General features: G+C 44.6%; 2 protein-coding genes across 5 annotated transcripts in view; both read left to right on the top strand.

Moving 5' to 3' along the window:
* Window positions 1–309: 309 nt before the first annotated feature.
* zgc:162171 (Rab32_Rab38 domain-containing protein) lies at window positions 310–6,099 on the top strand. Of its 2 annotated transcripts, XM_030337769.1 has the most exons (5): window positions 310–470; window positions 703–905; window positions 3,464–3,594; window positions 3,731–3,880; window positions 4,472–6,099. In XM_030337769.1, the coding sequence occupies exons 2-5, from the start codon at window positions 713–715 to the stop codon at window positions 4,694–4,696; spliced, it is 699 nt and encodes a 232-aa protein (XP_030193629.1). In that variant the 5' UTR covers window positions 310–470; window positions 703–712; the 3' UTR covers window positions 4,697–6,099. The 2 variants fall into 2 exon arrangements, with proteins under 2 accessions (XP_030193629.1, XP_030193631.1); XM_030337771.1 differs by having other exon boundaries at window positions 467–905.
* Window positions 6,100–12,322: 6,223 nt separating this feature from the next.
* Window positions 12,323–20,956, top strand: part of si:ch211-200p22.4 (phosphatidylinositol-binding clathrin assembly protein) — a 50,408-nt gene continuing 41,774 nt past the window's right edge. The window contains exon 1 of one of the 3 annotated variants that reach the window (XM_030337766.1): window positions 12,323–13,811. In XM_030337766.1, the coding sequence (XP_030193626.1) occupies window positions 13,682–13,811 (130 nt within the window). In that variant the 5' untranslated portion in view covers window positions 12,323–13,681. The remainder of the gene's footprint in view (window positions 13,812–20,956) is intronic. The other 2 variants (XM_030337762.1, XM_030337761.1) reach the window with 2 other exon arrangements.

Genomic DNA, 20,956 nt, shown 5'->3' with positions numbered 1-20,956 from the left:
ACAGACAAGAGAAAGAAAAACCGAGAAAGAGACATGCTTTTGTCATGCCATCAAACCACATATATTGAGAGAGAGAGAGCGAGAGAGAGAGAGCGAGAGAGAGAGCGAGAGAGAGAGCGAGCGCCTGTCAGTATTTGGAGAGATAAAGAGACAGACAGGATTGAGTGAGATACAGGCGTAGTGTGTTCAGGGAGGAGGAGGGAGGGAGGAAGGAGGAGGAGTCCCTGGGAGAGATGGCACCACAGAAAACAAACAAACCGCAGGCGTCTCATTCAGAGAGAGAGAGAGAGAGAGAGAGAGAGAGAGAGAGAGAGAGAGAGAGAGAGAGAGAGAGAGAGAGAGACACGCACACGCACACGCATGGCACAAGCACACGCACACGCGACGCACAAACACGGAGAGAGACCCAAAGGGAGGGTGAGGGCGGTGTGACACGGGTCGAGCACACAGAGCAGAGACCAAACCTGTTGGTGAGTTGGTTGTCGCTGTACTTTGCGATGGCAATTTGAAAATGTTTGTTTTGGGGTGGAATAAGTTATAAACTGAATGAATTGGATTTCGATCTCTTCAATTTGCCAACGCGGGAACCAAAACGCAAACAGACTTTGTTCGAAGGTGAAACACGTTCTAGGACCGATGCTGAAATAATCTTCCATAAAAAAATAATCTTCTCTTTTTGGGGTCGTTTTTACCAAACCCCAGTCCGGACGTCATGCAGCAGGAGCGGCTGCTCAAGGTGCTGGTGATCGGGGACCTGGGGGTTGGGAAGACCTCGGTCATTAAGCGCTACGTCCACCAGGTCTTCTCCCAGCACTACCAGGCCACCATCGGGGTGGACTTCGCCCTGAAGGTCCTCAAATGGGACCACAAGACGGTGATCCGGCTGCAGCTCTGGGACATAGCCGGTACGTTCAAGTCCGTCTTTACCTCAGTCCTCAATGAGATTGGGCCTTCGTGTTTTTTATCGTGACTTCGTAGGTATAGATGTTTTGAATGTTTCTTTTAACTTCATGCCGTGTCATGCAACCTATGCTTGAGAAGGTCCGCTTAGAAAAGAGCTGGAGGAATAAAATAGGATATAATTCCTACCTTTAGTATACCTAGTGTGTGTTTTGGCACTCACTCACCTACTCACTTACAATAGGCGTCTATATTCTAGGGCTGATAAAGATTTTGGTTCACACACGCACACACACACACACACACACACACACACACACACACACACACACACACACACACACACACACACACACACACACACACACACACACACACACAGTGGACCTTAGACTGTCGTGAAAACATGCAGGAGCAAACTGTGTGCGAGCGTATTTGCGTGGCACTGGAAGCGTGCTGTCAAATTAGGACCGGATTGGCTCCACTGTGACCACATAATTGAAGGAATTGTGTGCGTGTTTACATGCATGTTTCGTGTTTATTATGTGAAGTCCCTCTGTCTCTCTTGTGTCTGAATGTGTCCCCCTCTCTCTGGATTACATCTGTCAAACACAGCAAAGGAATGTGCTTACTACAATATTGTGTGTTTGTCTGTGTTTATGTGCGTGTGTCGTGTGTGAGTGTCTGTGTATGTGAGACATTTTCCACGTTGTATAAATAGGGCAGTATCCTCAAAACTAACTTCTCTCACATGAGTTGGATATACCAGCATGAACCGGAACAAACCACATACACAGTTACACACAGACACACCCAGTGTAATTGTAAAAATCACGGGTTTGCATGCAGGTTTGAAATTAAAGGTGTGCAGTGAGACTCACACACACGCACACACATGCACGTGAACTCAGACACACACACAAACGCACATATACATGTGAACTCAAACACACACACACACGCACACATGTGCACGTGAACTCAGACACACACACACACACACACACACACACACACACACACACACACACACACACACACACACACACACACACACACACACACACATTTTATCAGTTCAGGATTACATAAAAATAAAGATCACACAATCCATAACAGAGGCATAAACATAGTGTTGCTCATGTCTTCTCATTCAGATGACCATAGATGATCTAATTTACTGTCCATGTCAAGAGCCCTGGATGCTTCTGTATGAACTATCATCTTTATTGACATCGGCAAATCTTATTTATTTATCAGAGGGAATACTATCAAACAACCGATGGGAAGTAACAGAGTTCAAATTCTTTGTTACTAGCCTACTTTAGTACAGTTTTCTGGTATCTATACTTTTCTTGAGTAATTATTTCCTGAAAACTTTCTACTTTTACTCACTACCTTAAAAACAGGCTTGTTAATTTGGTTTTAATACATTTGAGGGGAATCAACGATTATTATTTTAATTTGCATCATTGCTCTCCTTCTCAACATCAAGGCCGATTTCCATCTAAACGGACGGGACAATACCACATAAAGATGGTCCCTTATGGCGCGTTTCCACTGCAGGGTGCGGAACGGATCGGTTCGCAAAGGTGCGGTACGGGTTGCGTTTCCACCGCCAAAAGTGGGCGTGACCCGGACTTAGCCGTACCCGTTTTGGCCTCGTTTTCAGGACTCCTCCGTTGGGGTACTGAAAACGAGACGAGACGCCTGAAAGGGCCCCGGGAAATACTAGCTACACACCCCCTCCGTTGATTGGTCGACAGAATCATCACTTCCGGGCGACGTGGGGATAAAAACCAACAAACAGTAGCCTCGAGGTATTATTCTTTACAATTAACATGTCGCGTAAAACGCTTGCTTGGGCGAACAAGGAGGTGGAGACGTTCGTCTGCATTCTTGGGGAGGAAGACGTCGTTTACGATGTTTACGTAGCTGCCGCGGCGATCGACATCCGGCCTACCTTAAAGGGTACTGTCGGCAGTGGAAACGCGACCTCGGAACTATGCTGGGCTATACCGCCCCCTCCCTACCGCACCTTTGCGAACCGATCCGTTCCGCACCCTGCAGTGGAAACGCGGCATTAGTGTATCCATCAGTACAAAGTAGGCACGACAGATGTAACAAGACGAAAACTAGGTAGAAGAACAAGGCGAGTGAGACCCCACCTTGTACAAATGGAGAACTACCGCAGAACTTGTAGATTTGCACATTCAAGTTAATTATTTTTAGTCTATTTTTTATTTTATTAGAAGTAAGAATGGTGTAAGAGGTTCAGTTAGCCTTGCACAAAAAAAGCCAGTATCAATATCAGAGGGATATTGCTTACTTGTATACTTACATGTAAGTACATTTTAGAGTCTGTTCTTTTACACTTCTACTTAAGCATTGGAATCATACTTTGACAAGTATAAAAGTAGAAGTATTTTACCTTGGCAACAACCGAAGATCCAAGATCATAGTGATTCTCCCTTTCACTGCTACCTCACTCTTCGTCCCACCCTTCCATTGTCCTCGACCTCTCACCTCCCTTTCTCCCCCGCCCACCTGCTGCCCCCTGCAGGCCAGGAGCGCTACGGCAACATGACGCGGGTGTACTACCGGGAAGCGGTGGGGGCCCTGGTGGTGTTCGACATGACGCGCCTCTCCACCTTCCAGGCAGTCTTGCGCTGGAAGGGAGACCTGGACTCCAAGGTGGGTCAACGGGTCATTTTACGTTTTCAATAACAATGAGGAAAATGTAACAGAAAAATATACATTAAAATTAATTATTGTTTATTTATTGTTTTGTTGTTTCAATGCCTCTATATCTACTTCCTGTTTGTGGCAGGTCGCCCTGGGCAACGGTCGGCCAGTTCCAGCTGTCCTATTGGCCAACAAGTGTGACCAGCGGGGGCAGGGCCTGTGCTCCAAGCTGCCTAAACTGGAGAACTTTTCTAAAGACCACGGCTTCGTCGGCTGGTACGAGACCTCTGCTAAGGTGAGCCAACAGCTTTGTTAGCTCGGCCTCTAGCTTGACCTTTAGCTTAGCCCTTAGCTTATTTGAATTACTTAGCTGTAGGCTTTGCCTGTAGATTAGCCATGTTATCTTGGCTATTATCTCACCTATCAGTTTAGCTAGGGTGCTAATCTGATAACCCTGCCATAGATGACCCTGGTATTGGCCAGTGCTGTTAGCGCTGAGAGGAAAAGAACAGGGAAGAAAAACATTTGCTGCAAAGCTTTATTGACAGGCGAGTCTTTCAACCACACTTAATAGCAGAGGTAACCTTATCCCACTTCACCTTTTATTGCATCAGTTCTGGTGTGTGTGTGTGTGTGTGTGTGTGTGTGTGTGTGTGTGTTTGTGTGTGTGTGTGTGTGTGTGTGTGTGTGTGTGTGTGTACCTCAGTTCATCCTTTCACTCTTTTTCTGCCTCAGACACTCTTCAACCAATCCTTCTGTCTGTGTAGTCTCTCTTACTCCCTCTCTCATCTCTCCATCTTCCTCTCTTGACCCATCAACTCCTTCCCTTACTCCTCCACATTGCATCACTCAAAATCCGTTTCCATGGCGTCTGCTCCGTTGCCAGGACAACACCAACATTGACGGGGCCATGACCCGTCTGGTGGAGTGCATCATGGCGGTGGAGGAGGAGCTGGCGGTTGCTGCCGGCAACGGCAAAGTGAGCGACCAGACGGACTCCGGCGTGCTGGTGCTGCCCCGCCTCCATCACCACGACGCCCCGGAGAGGGAACTCCCAGGATGCACTGGGTGCCCCACCCTACGGCCCAAGAATCACCACGCCTACGACTGAGAGCAGGAGGGTGGGTGGGAGAAGGGGGGAGGGAGGTTGGGGGGGGGAGATGAGAGAGAGAGAGAGAGAGAGAGAGAGAGAGAGAGAGAGAGAGAGAGAGAGAGAGAGAGAGAGAGAGAGAGAGGTGGAAGAAAGTGAGAGGGATGAAGGAGAATGAAAAGGAGTTATGGGACATCTTGCTCTAGGACAGGGTCCCTTAACCTTTTTTACTGATGCCCGGTATTTATTCCTAAATCTATGCGGCCCGGTGACCAATGCTCCACTGCCCGGTACAGGTCCGCGGACCGGTGGTTGAGAATCCCTGCTCTAGGATCTGTGCAGGTTGACTGCAGGTATTGCTGGATCATAGCCAGATCCATTGCCATCTCCCATGATGTACATAACTTTGGAAGCTTCCAGAACTTGTCTGTATGAAGACATTGTGAGCCACTGGAGAGAGGTTTTGAACCGCTGCCCTTGCGTTGTTCTCTTTGTATTTACAAACGACTACATTTAAATAAATCACACAATATGTTTCAACTTTCTGAGCCCTTCTGAAAACATTTTGAGAGTTTCATGATTAGTCTTTATATGTTAAAATGACTCTGATTGCAATTGCACTGCAATTTGTTAGTAGTAGGTGAGGGTTAAGTGTTAAACATAACACTAAAGGCAATTCAATGTAAAAAAATACATTTAAATTTATAAATTACTTGAAAACCATTAGATAACTAGAAAATCCATTTCTTGCAGAAAATGCGGTGAGTGCTGTAGTGCAAAGTGAGGTTGAAAATATTTTTTAAAGGAGACAAATTAGGAAAACAACACTTCCTGGGATTTTGGGTGTTTTGGGTCTCTGGTGCTCCCACACGCATACAAACTTTGAAAAAATTCTGTACATGATTTTTTGTGTGAGATATGCGTTTCTGAAGGTAGCCCGCCTACAGTTACCAAACGAGCGAGTCAGTTTCGGCGCCCCTTCCTAGTTGAATATTACCTCCCACTTCCCCCTTTGATAAAGACGTTATCAAATCCCTGTTTAACCTAATACAAATGACTGACTAATATACTGTTATATTAACTGTGCATATAGAGATTTGAATAGCTTGATGTTCTTTAAAAATGTTGTTGCATTGTGAAAATTGTCGGTGCATAGGACGGACCTATCCGCGATCTCTTAGGGCTTTTTACACTGCCAAGCCGGTTCGATCGCGGCTTGGCACGCAAGGAACGTTCTTCTCTATCTCCTCTTTTCTTAGTTGTCCTTTCAAATGGTGATATTTTTCTTTATGATGAGTCTCATTGTGGCGCCGAATATTATATTCTTTGAGCACTGAAATTGCTGATTACATACCAAGCACACTGCTTTTGCATTCACCTCTGTGAATAAATAATTCTCAGTCCATTTTTCCTGGAAAACTCTGCACTCTGTGTCCATTTCTTTTTGACAAAGACATTTTGATAATCGGGATGTCAATGTGTAAATGGTTGAAAAAAGTGACAGCTGAATGAAAAGCGCAAAGCATTGCTAAAAATGCAGAAATGTAAAATGAATTGAACTGAAGAATCTGAAAGGTAAAATGTGTTGCCCTGCACTGCTGGTGTGTGTGTGTGTGTCTGTGTCTGTGTGTGTGTGTGTCTTTAAGGGAATGGCAAGACGGTGCGTGAGCCCAATCGAGCGGGAAAAAGCCCAATCTGGCAACACTGGCTGAACGTCATCAATAAATAGCCCAATATGGCGGGAAAAACGGCCCAATCTGGCAACACAGCTGAAGTCCTCAAGCTCCAGCGTCAACGTAAATCAATGAGACCAACTGAAAACGAAGCCGGTATGTGTGCCGGTGTGAGTACCAGATCGACTCGGCTGCCAGATCGACTCGAGTTCGTAGATTTGTAAGATGGTTAACTTTGAACTAAGATAAATGGTTGAACATTTATTTATTCACTGCCGTGTTCTTTTGGAATAACGTCGCCGAGTCAGGATCGCTTGTAACTCACTTTATTTGGTAAAGGTTTGGTCTAGTCCAAGGGTTTTCAAAGTATGAGAGAGTGAGCGCCCCCTCAGAGAACAATCAGCTGAGCCCCCCCCCCCCCCCAATTTTCTTTTTCTAAATCCCTGTGTTTTGAAAGATCTTTTAATTATTTTACACATTTTAAACATCTCTGATCATATCTTAAACATCTCTGATCATATTTTACACGTTTTAAATATCTCTGATTATATTTTTGAAACATTTTAAAGATATTTTTGAAACATTTTAAAGATACTTTTGAAACATTCTAATCATCTTTGTGCATTTTTAAACACATTTTTTGACACATTTTAACATCTTTATCTAAGCATGTTTTTGCTTAACTTTTTTTAAATACATTTGAACTGCTTAATCTGTAAACTGCCAGTTTAGCCTCCTTTTTAGCTCACCTCTACTTTAGTGGGAGCAATGAGTTTGCGTCTTTAGCTGTGTTCGAAATCGTTCCCTATCATGGATATAGTGCACTATATAGGGTGCTCGCCATTTTGTAGCGCCGTTCGAATTCTCAGTGGTAAATTTCATTCACTATATAGTGGACTTAAAATAACATTTGAGTGAACATACGATGTTCCCTACATGTTACTCCTGTATACCACAATGCAATGCAGTCGTGTTTTTCCAAAGAAGAAGCTGATTAACCGCGAAAAAGTATACATTTAATGATGGAGTCTCCGGCTTTTGTTTCGAAATGTCAACAATTTATTCCGGATTTAACATAGAAAAGGTTACATTCAAAATTAATTTAAAAAAAAACGTCATCAAGGAATTGTAACACTCAACATCAATACAACCTCCAGCTTTCCTCGTGAGTGCCCGTCTTGTTTACATGATGTGGGCGCATCTGTCTGCGTCACACAAATACCCGGCGCATTTACTGATGCAAATTATGTTTAGAAATGTTCAGCGTAGTGTCCGAATTCTCGTTTGTTCGCTCCCTATATAGTGCACTATATCATGAACACTATATAGGGAATAGTGAGTGAGTGAATAGGGAACGATTTCGAACACGGCTTTTGACTTTGCGACTTCGTCAGTGCGTTTTTTTCTGTTACTTTTTCTGGTTTATTTTTTCTCACGTCGCGCCCCCCCCTGAGGAACTCTGGCACCCCCCAAGGGGAGGCGCGCCACACAGTTTGAAAACCACTGGTCTAGTCTCTATGAAGCAAAAGGAGGGGAATTTGTATAGGCACGTGTGGAGATGCGCTTCGCTGAGCATCCGTGGATGCCCTGCCTAGAGCGTTCTGGCCCCCAGGGCTAGGAGTTGTGATGACTTTAATAATGGGCAGGCGTGGACTCAGTCATGTGCTCTAATTGGCTAAGCATGGTGCTGAACTCCCGCCTCCTGGATACCCGTATGTGTAGACTACTCTGTGCTGATCCCTTGTGGCTATGTGTTGGCATTGCAACTCGGTTTACGGCTTGGTGCTGACCTCCTGTGTCTATGTGCGGGAATTACACATGTTTTTGTGGCCTTGAGCGTCTGAGTTTCTCGAACACCTGGGCCGCTCGTATCTCTAGAATTGATTGGCTACATGAATGAATGGCTTCTTGTATGAGCCGGACGCCTCCATAGGCTCTTCACATGAGAAAGAAGTCTCTGTAGTCGCCAAAGACATATGTGGTCTGTTGATGTGTGAATTATGTCACATCCCATTGACTCCCATGCTAAAAAATATATTATAAAAGTAGAGTATCTTAAAAAGTATCTGAAAAGAAAAACCTGAAAAGAAGCGTGCAATTCCAAGCTATTCTCGGAGCGATTATTATTATTTATTTATTTATTTATTTATTTTTTGGGGCCCCTGATTGGCCCCGGGCCCGTACGCACCCGCATACCCTGCTTACCGATAGTTACGCCACTGATTGAAGTATAACCTTCACCTAGGGTGACCAGATGTCCCGCTTTGTGCGGCACGCATTGCCATTACTTTTTACAAGTCCCGCAAATTGAGACTTTGCCCCGCATTGTTTTTGACAGTCAGACTCTTTTTTTATTTTATTATTATTATTATTATTATTTTTTTTTTTAAATGCGTGTTTTATAATCTGGCATTTATCAAATAAATGTGTGCGGAGACAGCACTAAAGGCTTTCATCAGGGGGCGGGGCGGGCTGTTTTATCATGTCAATCAAACTGGGACGCGGACGCAGGTTAAGGGCACGGCATGCAGCACGAGCCGGAGGAAATACGACTCGTACGACAGGAAATGCAGCTGCAATAAAGAATGGGAAACTAACTATCTATCCCTGGGTGAAACCAGTGAGGAACGAGTCTGGTAAAGTATGGTGTGAGTCATTTTTTCCATTTCACTCGGGGGTGAATGCGACGTGAAACGACACAGACAATGCGGGTCTCACAAAAAACATTATTATTTTATGTAGGCCTATTGCCTTTTGTCTAATTTGCCTTTATGGCATTGTCCAGTAAAAGCAGATCATTTTCAAATGCATCTCTTTTGTGTAGTTAATGTGATTCTGAGCTGAGTGAGTTTTGTTTTGTTCAGATAATCAGTCTGCTCCATGTAGCCTAATCCAGTGCATGTTCTTCTTGAATATGTGGTTCAGTATTGTTCGACTACAGCAAACAATTTAATGTGGTGTTTTGAATTGTGCTGGGGTTAGGTTGTTGCTCTCTGTTGTTTGAGAAAAGGCACATTAAAGTACAATACTTGAAATAACAATTGTAGACTTGACTGTCGGTTCTGTTTGATTGTATACAGTCAGGTGTGTTAACTTGAGGCACTGTGAAATAGCATGAAAGCTCCATGTTTTCTCACTTGAGAGAACTTGGGAAAGTTCCATTTAAATAAGAGATATTTGTTACATTTTATTTGCAGGCTGTTATGTGCTACTGGATCAACCAGATGGCAAAGCATAATGTTATATGCAAAGGGGCAGAATAGAAATGGTTAAAAAAGTTATTTTAGACTACCTCAATGCATTGGTATCCCACATTGTCCCACACAAACGTAGTCATCACTCGAGCTGAGAGCGATGCCGTTTCTCGTTGACCAATCAGAGAATGCTCAGCAATCCAACCAAAAGCATTAGTTTAAACAGGGCTAAACGGTAAAGACGGCTTTTGAGGCAGGCAGACTAGCATCGGATGCGAGTTGGGTGTTTGGATGCTGATTTCATGGTTTAAAATGGGGGGAAATAGACTGCTCAAATACGTTTGCCTATTAAAATATACCTTCTTTAGACCGTTTGTACCAGAAGGGGGCGCCAAAAGCAAAGTTTTACCTCTAGCAGTGCTATCATACTATTCCCTTACGTAATTTCCTGATTTTTTATCGCCCCAATCCATCTCCATAATGTAGGCTATAGTTGTGACGGTTGTGGGTTCGAAACCCATACACTCAGTCCACCTGTTGTCGTATTTAAGCAAGAAGTGTCTGCATAGCCTACCTGCTATTTGATGCTGTATAGCTGAATTCACTGTGAATTAATTTGTTTATTTAGAAATGCAGTGCATAAGACAAACTGACCCTGGAGGAAGTTCTGTTTGGGTCAATAAAGGAACCAGCAGCCCAGTGGAGAGCTGCGAAGGGCAGAGTTCTCCAATTAGACTTTGTTCCATTGAACAGTTTTGTCTCCCTTTAGAGCGGGAGAACTGGATAAACAAACAAACACACTGCTCATATTAAATATCAATTAAATATGCTTTCCATCTGTGCCCTTGATCTCCCAATGCTGGCTTTTATCAGTTCACTCAAATATTCCATTCTGCCTTCAATCTGTTCTCCTTGAAGTGATGTTTTTAAGGATGTTCATGATTTTAGTTCATAAAATATAATCAAGTGTGTGGTTGTGGGTCTGCCTCGACATAGGGTAAAGAGAGATTGTATTATTTTTTTAACTATTTTGTTTAGTTTTACATTTTTACATTTAGGGCATTTAGCAGACGCTTTTATCCAAAGCGACTTACAATAAGTACATTTGTCATAAAAAGTGAAACAAAATATCGCTGTCAGTACAGTAGAGATGTTCATAGAACCAAATGCAAGTAGCCTACTAACAATCGCTAGCCTAGGCTAACCCATTCCCCCTGTACAGCAGGTGTAGAAGCTACTGCAGATGCTACACAATTAAGTACTATAAATAAGTGTACATTAAGTGCCAGGACGTACAACACACAAAGGCCTACTTCACTTTATGTTGGTTTTCAGCGTAAATTGCTTACATGTGATTGACAGGTGTTATGAGACTGCCGTTGCCAGGGATCTCCCCCTTCTAGTTGCCATGGAAATAGTGGAAACTTCCCATTTATCCTACCTGCAGATGGCGCTGAATCTTAACCGAAGGCTAACCAAACTCTTCAACGTTATAAACACTCCTTAAACTTTTGACATTGCTCTATGATAATAATTATTATATTTTTGTTTACAACACATGCAGTAGGCCTTATATGGGTTATTGGTACATATTTTCTAATTTTTTACAATTTCACAAAAAATTAGTAATCCTTTGGATAAAGTATTATAACGGATTCAATTATGAATCGAATTGTTTGTTGGATTGTTGGATCTGTGCGCCGACTTCTTTTTTATTGTGTTCTTCTCTGACGATTTGTTAAACACCATATATAGCGATTATTTTGTAGTATCTCAGTAAATGAGTCATTTCTTCTTACAACGTCAATAGACCAAATGTTGCATGCCTAATCCCCCCCTCCCCCCCTCACACACACACACACACACACACACACACACACACACACACACACACACACACACACACACACACACACACACACACACACACACACACACACACACACACACACACACATGTTAATGAGTAATCGCCGGCAAGTGTTTCTGGCCCAATGCCAGAACGCTATCATTCCACTGTGCGGTTGTGTGTGTGTGCGTGTGTGCGCCCGCGTGTATATGTGCGCGTGTGTGTCAACCTTGTGGCTATTTAAACAGAACACAGACAGGGACAACAAGATCTAGCCAACAAAGAAACAACACACGCACACACGCACACGCACACGCGCGCACACACACACACACACACACACACACACACACACACACACACACACACACACACACACACACACACACACACACACACACACACACACACACACGGTGTGTGTTGTCTACACACCGGGACTTGCTTCTCCTCCTCGGTTTGTCTCTGTCATAAATCCGCGTGTAGGCGACCAGATCTGGTTTTGCCTCATTCCGCTGTTGCCTGTGGTGACCCAATTCCTTGCAATTAGCCAACAAAACACACGGAACAAGCAGGATTTAAATGACGCCTGGTTATTGTCTGGGCACATTGCAAATAATCTAAATGCAGCACATCACATGAGTGAAACAATGAGTGAAATGTTTTATTTGTGTTAAACTCACGATATTTATTATATACACACACAATTCCGGTCCGGTGAAATAAAATATTGGTGCTGTGCCGGTGGATTTTCTGCACATCTGCTGTATCAAATGGTTTGTTTCACAGCTCGAGTCAAACAAGGACACCATTTATTATTAAATTATTACGACCTTAAATTCAGATGTTTTAATCTATCCTCCAGTGTGATGAACAGAGACCGGTCGCGCCTTACAATAGATCCCGTTATTTGTCGGGGGTCAAATCAGATAGGCGAGCCTATCTGATTTCAAACAACAGTCTTGTTTGAATCATTTCCTACATACATTCCTTTGCGACGCCAATCCGAGACACCTTAAAACCCCGCTCACAGTCTGGAGCTCTCGTCCAATAGACTTGGAGCGAGATCAGCTGATTTTTTCACGCTGCCATTTTGTCCGGCGGAGCAGCAGCCAGTCAGTCGGTGTTGTAAAGCGGTGCCGAAAGCCACGACTTGGGAAAGACTTCCACGCACACACATACACACGCATACACACACACCAACCCTAACCCGGAGAGCGCCAGGGGATCCAACCGACCGATCATGTGTAAAAACGATCCGATCTTCATGGCGGAAGACAAAAGTTGTTGAGACTCGGGAGCGCAGGAGGAAGAGGGATCCGCGAACGAACCTGTCATTCGGATCACGGCGGCGGGCCACAGACTCGGGATTTTCGGACTGTCAGACCCCAGAGGCTTGGCTGTCTGGGCTGCATTCCCCACTAGCATTGTGGTGGCTATCCCAGCGAGCTAACAGAGGAATATACTCTTCACTTGTTTCATTTCTGGTGGAAAAGCAACCCGGACACAATTGCCCAACCCCTGAGGTAACAGGACCCGTTCAGTCTAAAGGAGTCCCTTCTTCGAGTCCACACCACTTTTCCCTCGTCGCTCGGGGGAGCTGAGAGCGAACACTCCCTGCGGTACCAGGGCCAAGGCTCATGTGGACCAGTGGACGTGGAGGACCCGGGATGTCCGGTTCAGAGCTGGGCTCAATACTCTGATTTATAACGGACCCTCTTCGTAACTCGGTGATTGATCGGACTTGTAAATCGCTTATTTGAACCAACAACAGGACGTACAAGTCAGGCCAGCTATGTGCATTTGTGGCCAGAAAGTGATTTTCAGTGTTTACAACTTCCACCGTGGGACTGTGTCCGCCGGGTTCGAGTCCTGCAACACTAACATTAGCTAACGTTCATACAAACCCCTTTTTAGACTAGACTCGTTTGTTAGTCCATAGGTGAAGTTAGTGTGGAGGAATAAAAGTGTCGGCCTACCGCTGAGCACCCAGTCGGGACAGGCTTGAGATTTGAATGTTGGGGTTTTAATACCGAGCTTATTCGACACATTCTTTGCCTTTTGGATTATTGCGACCTGTGACCTGTCACACACGGCGATCACACGGCACATACTTCCCTGCGTTAACCTTAAAGTGGCCGAAACGACCTCATCCGGAGGTGTATCTGCCCACCGCTGGTACTTGTACTTGTGAGTGGAGTCACGTAACGATCCCTGAGGGAGCAATCAATCGATTTGATCATTATTGGGCTATTTTAGCTGAGTGGAGGAAAGGAGCTTAGAGAGGAGAATGTCGGGCCAATCCATCACGGACCGGATCGCCGCCGCTCAGCACAGCATGACCGGCTCAGGGATCAGCAAGGCGGTGTGCAAGGCGACCACGCATGAAGTCAGTGGACCAAAGAAGAAACATCTGGATTGTGAGTATGGGACTACATATAGGCTTTGTCTTATTTTGATCGTCAGCCAACAGCGGCTTTCATGAGCGTAACACACCGAACCCGGACGCTCGCTGCCCCAAGTTCCGCAACGCACATTCCAGCGGACCGCTCTAGTGGTTAGCGAGAATCCCAGTGATTCCATCAGAGGAATACTACCAGCGCGATATGCGGGAAGGGGGGCGGCGAAAGAGATCTTTTTTTTTTTTTTTCTGGTAGGCGTATGAAAAACTACAGCCTTGAGTAACTGCAGTGGTTTCCAAAAAATATTAGACTCGTCAGGTCGTCAACGATCTTGGTCCACCACTCGAAATAGGGTGGGATGTAACTAAGATGTATTGGGACGTCGTCAGTATATGTTGTGACGTCAAAACAACGTGTGATGATGAGTTGCCGATTCCCACCTCATTTTGAAGCGGTCCTCTAAAACCAGACAATCCACTATTGCCTAGTGCTTTGTCTGGTGGCCTAATGGTCGGCACAGAAGTGAATCCTAGCCTACACTTCGTGTTTGTGTGTATAACAACACATGCACAAATAATGAGTAGAAGTTAGGTGATGCTTGGGATGGTGCACAATGCGTGTATAAGTCGTTGTGAGTCATTTAGCGCCACACACATTCATCTTTGATTAATCAGCGTCCACTCTACAGATAATGGTACAAATAAAAAAAAAGCGAACGGCGATGTTCAACCTCTCCGCTGGGTCAACTTTTCCTCAGAGCCACTATGCGTCCCCGCTAGCTTAATCATTAGCAGGCATCGATCTCTCCGCGGTGGCTAGCCTTGTGTTTACCGGTGGTCCAGGCCAGGGGCCTCTGCAGCTGAACACGACATGTAGGCCTACGTGTGTTGGCGCGTGATCGCGTCCCAAGTCCAGCAAGCCAGTGACCTCACGGTGAGGTCACGAAAAGTCCTCGGAAACACTCCTCTCTCTCTCTCTCTCTCTCTCTCTCTCTCTCTCTCTCTCTCTCTCTCTCTCTCTCTCTCTCTCTCTCTCTCTCTCTCTCTCTCTCTCTCTCTCTCTCTCTCTCTCTCTCTCTCTCTCTCTCTCTCTCTCTCTCTCTCTCTCTCTCTCTCTCTCTCTCTCTCTCTCTCTCTCTCTCTCGAGTTTGGTTTCTCCTTGGTCTTGTGCGGTCGTCTTGGCAGCAGTGTGTGTAGTCTATGACATCACCAGGACTGGCCTTTGCATGCAGACATAATAAGCGAGAGGTCCCACTCTGTCAGACCCACTGGCACCCAGCAGTGGGCTTTGGTAGTGCTGGGCGTACAAGAGAGTGTGTGTTTGTGTCTCTGGTTTTGGTATGTGTATGTATGCATGTACGTATTAATGTTTGTATGTGTGTGGTTGTGTATCAATGTGAAGGGGGGCCTGTGTGTGTGTGTGTGTGTGTGTTCACAGCCAAGTTGTGACATCATCATCACTTGAGCCCTTCGCTCAACGCTTCCGCCGGGCCCTGGGTTTGACCGTTGTCATGGTTACCTACACAAGCGGCCACGAGGCGAGGAAGTTCACTCTGAAAGGAAAGCACTTTGAGTGACGGGAACAGCAGGCGGCCATTTTGCTGCAAATCTGTAAAAAAGAGAGGGGTTGTTGATAGAAACAATTATTTCCTCTATTTGTTTGTTTTTTTTTGGTTAGGTTCTGGTTTTTTAATTGGCGGTTGGGCCTTTTTTAATCATGGCCTCTATACAAAAGCCAAGAGGAGCCTGGCTTATATTCAGACAGCTTAAGATAAACTGCAGTTATTTAGAGGGGGACTGTTGGAAGCTGTTAGAGATGCGGAATGACGCTCACTCACTCTCACTCTCACTCTCACTCTCACAATCAAACTGAAAGACTCAGTTTCGAAAGCAAGAATCAGTATTAAATGAACCGCCGTCCGGATATGCCAAATTAGAAGGCAGTAAAAGTGAGGTAGCCTGGGACGGACAGACAGACAGACAGACAGACAGACAGACAGACAGACAGTCAGACACGCCTCCCTCGCCACTGGTTGGGTGGGGTGAGGGTGGTGGTCGAGTGAGGGTGCAGCCAGATAAAGGGGATGAACCTTTCCCTAACTGCATGCAGACCACTGATTGTGTGTGTGTGTGTGTGTGTGTGTGTGTGGGGGAGATAGGGGTTTCAGTGTTTAAAATGAGACCGTTGCAAAGGTGTGTCGGTGCGTTCCAAATCAACAGTTTAATCATCTCAGCTCGTATACTCGGGTGTACCTAATCATTTTAATTTATTAATACATCACAACCAAATAAACAGTGGTGATTCATTGTGTTAATCATTCATTTTAGGTCTGGGCGATATGGACAAAATCTTATATCACGATATGAGTAATTTTATATCACGATATGGATATATATCACGATATGGTATTTTTGAAGTAAATTAAAATAATAAATGGCTTAAAATAACCATACTTCACATTTGATCCGTTTTTTCTTTTATTTTGAACTTGAATTTCCATGCTTACAAAGGAGTAAGTAGCGAACAATCTGTCATTAACTGCAGTGTAATATAGTGCAAACATCTTGTAAACATTGAACTGTTTTTTCAATACAAATAACATTTTTTTTTAAAGGTGTTCTTCACACCTGCCTGGCTGTCAGTCAGTGCAGTGTAATATAAAATAAAAATCACAGCATCACACAAATATTTTAAATACTAATTATACACTTATAAAATAAAGTTATGTGCTGTGCAAATAGCTGGTGGTAAAAATAGAACTGTTTCTTCAATACAAATGAGATTTTTTTTCAAGTTAACAGGTGAGTCTCACACCTGCCTTGCTTCAGTCAGTGCAGTGCAATATAATTTTTTTTATTTTTATTTTTTTTATTTTTTTCTCTCGGTATAAACGATATGGCCAAATCTCTCCCGGTAGACACTTTCATATCGTCCACGGTATGATATCGTCATATCGCCCAGCCCTAATTCATTTCACTGTAAACCACGGTGAAGTGCATATAAAAAAACCTTATGTATGAACTACATCGGGGTTCTGTGTGTATGGTTGGGAGGCGGGCCGCAGTGTCAGATCATCATGGTGGTGCATACTGCTGACATGTATTCCGCGTTCGGTGTAGACGTCAGAGAGTGGGTGTGTGTGGGCGTGTGAAAGAGAGCTGGTTGGAGGACAAGGGAAGTATGTGGGTAAATAGAGGCGGATACGGTCCCAAGGTGTCTCTTGAGGTGTGTGTGTGTGTGTGTGTGTGTGTGTGCATTGTTGTCAGGTTATTTTTAGATGTGCTCTTTCGGAGCCTCTGGTTGACTTCAAATGCGAATGTGTTTGACACTCGCACTCATACAAGACGGCGTTACCACTTTCACAGGCCAGACATTATCACACAAATTATATAATTAATGAATGTATTGTTAAATAAATTACAGCGGGCTCTTTGTTAGCCGTAAAATAATTAGAAAGGGAGAGACACAATGGCAGTATTCTGTTGATGTAGCTTTATCGTGTAATGCCTCTAGCAATATGTTATGCTGTTAACTCAAGGATGTATTGCAGTTTCATGTGAAACAGTTGGGACAAAGACAGACGGGATTGCAGGCAGACTCAGACAGACTCAGTCAGACAGACAAGCAGACTCAGACAGACGGATAAAGCGAGAGAGAGAGAGAGACAGGCATGGAGGGAGGTCGATTGACACTTATGAAGTAAAATTCTGACGATGACTATTGACAAAAATCAATTTGACATAACCTCACAACAGTGAAGTGAAAGCGAAAGATCTAATACTAATATTTTTGCCAAGTTCTCAAAATGTGATGTTACTTCAAAGGAATTTCTGTAGTTTTAGGTGCTGTGGCCTTCAGTAGTGCTACTATTGTCCCAGACTGAACTGCTCCGGGTGTCTGTTGTGTACTTAATCTGAGACAGATTAGAATGGCCTACCCTACTCCCTCTCCTGCTGTCCATACTAGGGATTGTACTCCCTTGTGGAATAATCAATCCCAGACAGACACACATGTATGCACAGTAAAACACATGTGTATGCACACACACGATGATAACCTAAACACAAGTTATAATAAGTTTACGACGTTCCGTCTGACTCAAACCCAGAGCCAGGTACTTCACTGCTGAAGCAGATTTCCTTGTTTGGCATCTTGGTGGCCAAACAGGAACCCCCCATCTTCTACATACAATAAAGTTAAACTATTTGGACACCACTGGGTCAAAAATATGCTTTATATATTGAAATGTTCCATAAACAATAAATAAACAAGAAGCTCAATCCGTGTAATTAAATGTAATAAACTACTGTACATTGAAACAAGGGAAATACAGGAAATAGGAAGAGGTATTAAAAACAACCCAAAGCCATGTGTATTTACTTTGATAAAGGTGTAAAGGCAAACCATAAACAAGACATACAAAGCGCACTGATTGGCTGAGATCCAGGAAATACTTGTTGTACTTCCTCGCTGTGACGTATTTCCAAGTCAAGCGGATGTTAGCATGGGAGCACTGTGAGATGATTGATCGCTCTAGAGAACCGGCAGGCCAGCCAGCGCTGTGTTAGCACGCTGTTTGTTAAAATGCAGAAGGCTTCAACGAAGAGGGAACAGAGTTGTTTGATTGGTTTAAATGTTAGGCCTTCTTGCGTGGGCAAATTAAGTTAACATTGTCGAGTTTTTTCACCTTGAGGATCCACTAACACTATAATCAATGGGGACCGTAGATGCCATAATAAGCGGAATGCACAGCAACAATGAAACACAACTGTGACTCACATATACCAAATACATACAGTACATTGGTTAATCATTAGTATCTATCCCTTTGCGACATCAAATGTCGGCGCGTCCAATCACGACGGAGAGATCAGCTCTAGCCTGCCTATACCGTCCACTAAACAGCTCCTCCCGGCCGTGTGGACACGCCCACGGTGTGACGTCAGCAACGGATGGTTCTTAAATACCTGGTGATGTTCCGTCGGGTGTGAAAAACAGAAACCCTATTTGAAAACACATTACACAGGTTTAAGGTGTTCCCTGTTGTGTGAGGATTTGACAGACGCTGTGGTAATGGACGTTCCTCCCCGCGGTGTGAGCGGATGGGAACAGGACAGCAGTGAATTAAGGAATGTCATGTCGTGGTGTCGGACGCTGAGAAGAAGCAGCGGCTCATTAATCAGATGAGTTTATCCGGGGTCGGTTGGTTGGAGATGCCTGCTGTGCAGCAGCAGGGTATCGGAGGAGGTGGAGGAGGTGGAGGAGGTGGAGGAGGAGGAGGAGGTGGAGGAGGAGGAGGAGGAGGAGGAGGAGGAGGAGGAGGGGTGTCTGATGCTGAGAGCTCTGTACCTGGGGTTGATGGAGCATCTCTGTCTCCGAGGGAGGGAGGGGGGAGAGGGGGCGAGAGGGACATGGATTGAATTCAGAGGAGTGAAAGATAGATTTGCGCGAGAGAGGGTGGGGGAGATGTCCTTCGCAGGAGCGTCGGAGAGGGTGAATACCGAAAAGAAGGGGACGGATTGAAGTCAGAAAGGTGGGAGGTGGAATTTAAGTGAGCTGGGAGGGGGAGGGGAAACAAGAGATAGATTGGCTTCAGAAAGGAGAGAGAATTCCGAGGAGGGAGAGAAAGATATTATTCATAAGAGAGATGTAGAATTCAGAGGAAAGAGAAAGGTGTATAGAATTCAGAGGAGAGGGGAGGGAATTCAGAGATGGCGACAATAAGAGAGGAGAGACGGACAGAATTCAGAGGAGAGGAGCGCTTGAGATGACTCTCCGAGGGAGGAGAGGGCGGGAGAGGTGGAACTCAGAGAGAGGATGATGGAATTTAAGGGGGGACGTGATGGATGCACTTCAAAGGCCGAACGGACAGACAGAATGGAGGAGATGGATCGTCTGGCAAGGAGAGCCTAGCCACCCTGGGTAGACGGACGGATATGGGTGTTTGATATAGCTGGCTAGGGGATATAGTGCCATGATATGTACTATAGTAAAGTAAAGCGACGGGAGTGCCCTGGCCTAGTTTCTGTGGTAAGTGAGGAGGAGAACAGGGTGCTGGGAGAATTCTTGGCTTTTGTTGACGAGGAGAGAGAGACACAAACACACACACGCACACAAATTCCCAACAGAGCGAATCAGTTATTTTATTATGTTCTGTTATGTTCTCTCTCTCTCTTGCTCTCTGTCTGTGTCTCTCTAGCTCCGTCTCCTCCTTCACACACTCAGAGAGAGGGGGTGGAGGGAGAGAAAGATGAGATGGTGAGGGGGGGAGAGAGAGAGCGATAGAGAGAGGGGGAAGGAGAAGAGAAAGTGAAAGAGAAGGCATGATAAAGGTAGAGGGACATTGAAGAATGGGGAGAAAGGGAGATTAGTCCGTCCAGCTGCATTACGAATCCCGTAGACAGACGGTAGAGATTGAGGGATTCAAAAAAGGAAACGAGGGAAGGATAGAAATTAGGAGAGAGAGAGAGAGAAGATGTTTGAGGGCAATGTATTAAACTGAGCCAGCTGTCTCTGTCTGTTTGCTGCATTAATAACCCACACTTTACTTAATAACACACCCTGTACACTCTCTCCAGAGCCAATACCTTTAATGGTGTGTTTATATCTCCACAGTACCTTTGGCACAGTACTCTAGAGGCACAAGGGCTGTGTAGCATATTGTAGTAGCATAGCATAGTGTAGCATAGCGTGGTGTAGAGGAGCAAAGCGTAGTGTAACGTTGAGTAGCATAGCTTAGGCCTCAGGGTATCATACTAAACAGTAGCAAAGCTCTATTTAGCATACCATGATGTAGCATGGCTTTAGGTAGCATAGTATGATGTAGCATAGCATATTGTAATGTAGCATAGCATAATGTAGCATAGCTTTATGTAGCAAAGCATAATCTAGCATAGCATGATGCAGCATAGCTTTATGCAGCATAGCATGATGTAGCGCTGTGTAGTGTAGTAGCATGACGTCCTTCATTGGGTCCCGTTTTTGGAAAAGATACAAAGAGGATCTCCCAAGATTTCAAGAGCTGTAAGGAGTTGTAAGTTGTAGGGATGGTTGTTGAGGGTAAATTAATCAGGTTAATAGCTTTATGTAATCATACAGTTTGTGCCATTGCATTGTTAATAGTTTCAAGAAAGTATTCATTGTTTAAGACGTTTTTTCACACT

This window comes from Gadus morhua, chromosome 17 (genome assembly GCF_902167405.1).
Source record: "Gadus morhua chromosome 17, gadMor3.0, whole genome shotgun sequence".
Classification (NCBI taxonomy): Eukaryota; Metazoa; Chordata; class Actinopteri; order Gadiformes; family Gadidae; genus Gadus; species Gadus morhua.
The sequence above is the reverse complement of the archived record's forward strand: the minus strand, read 5'-3'. Positions and strand labels throughout refer to the sequence as shown.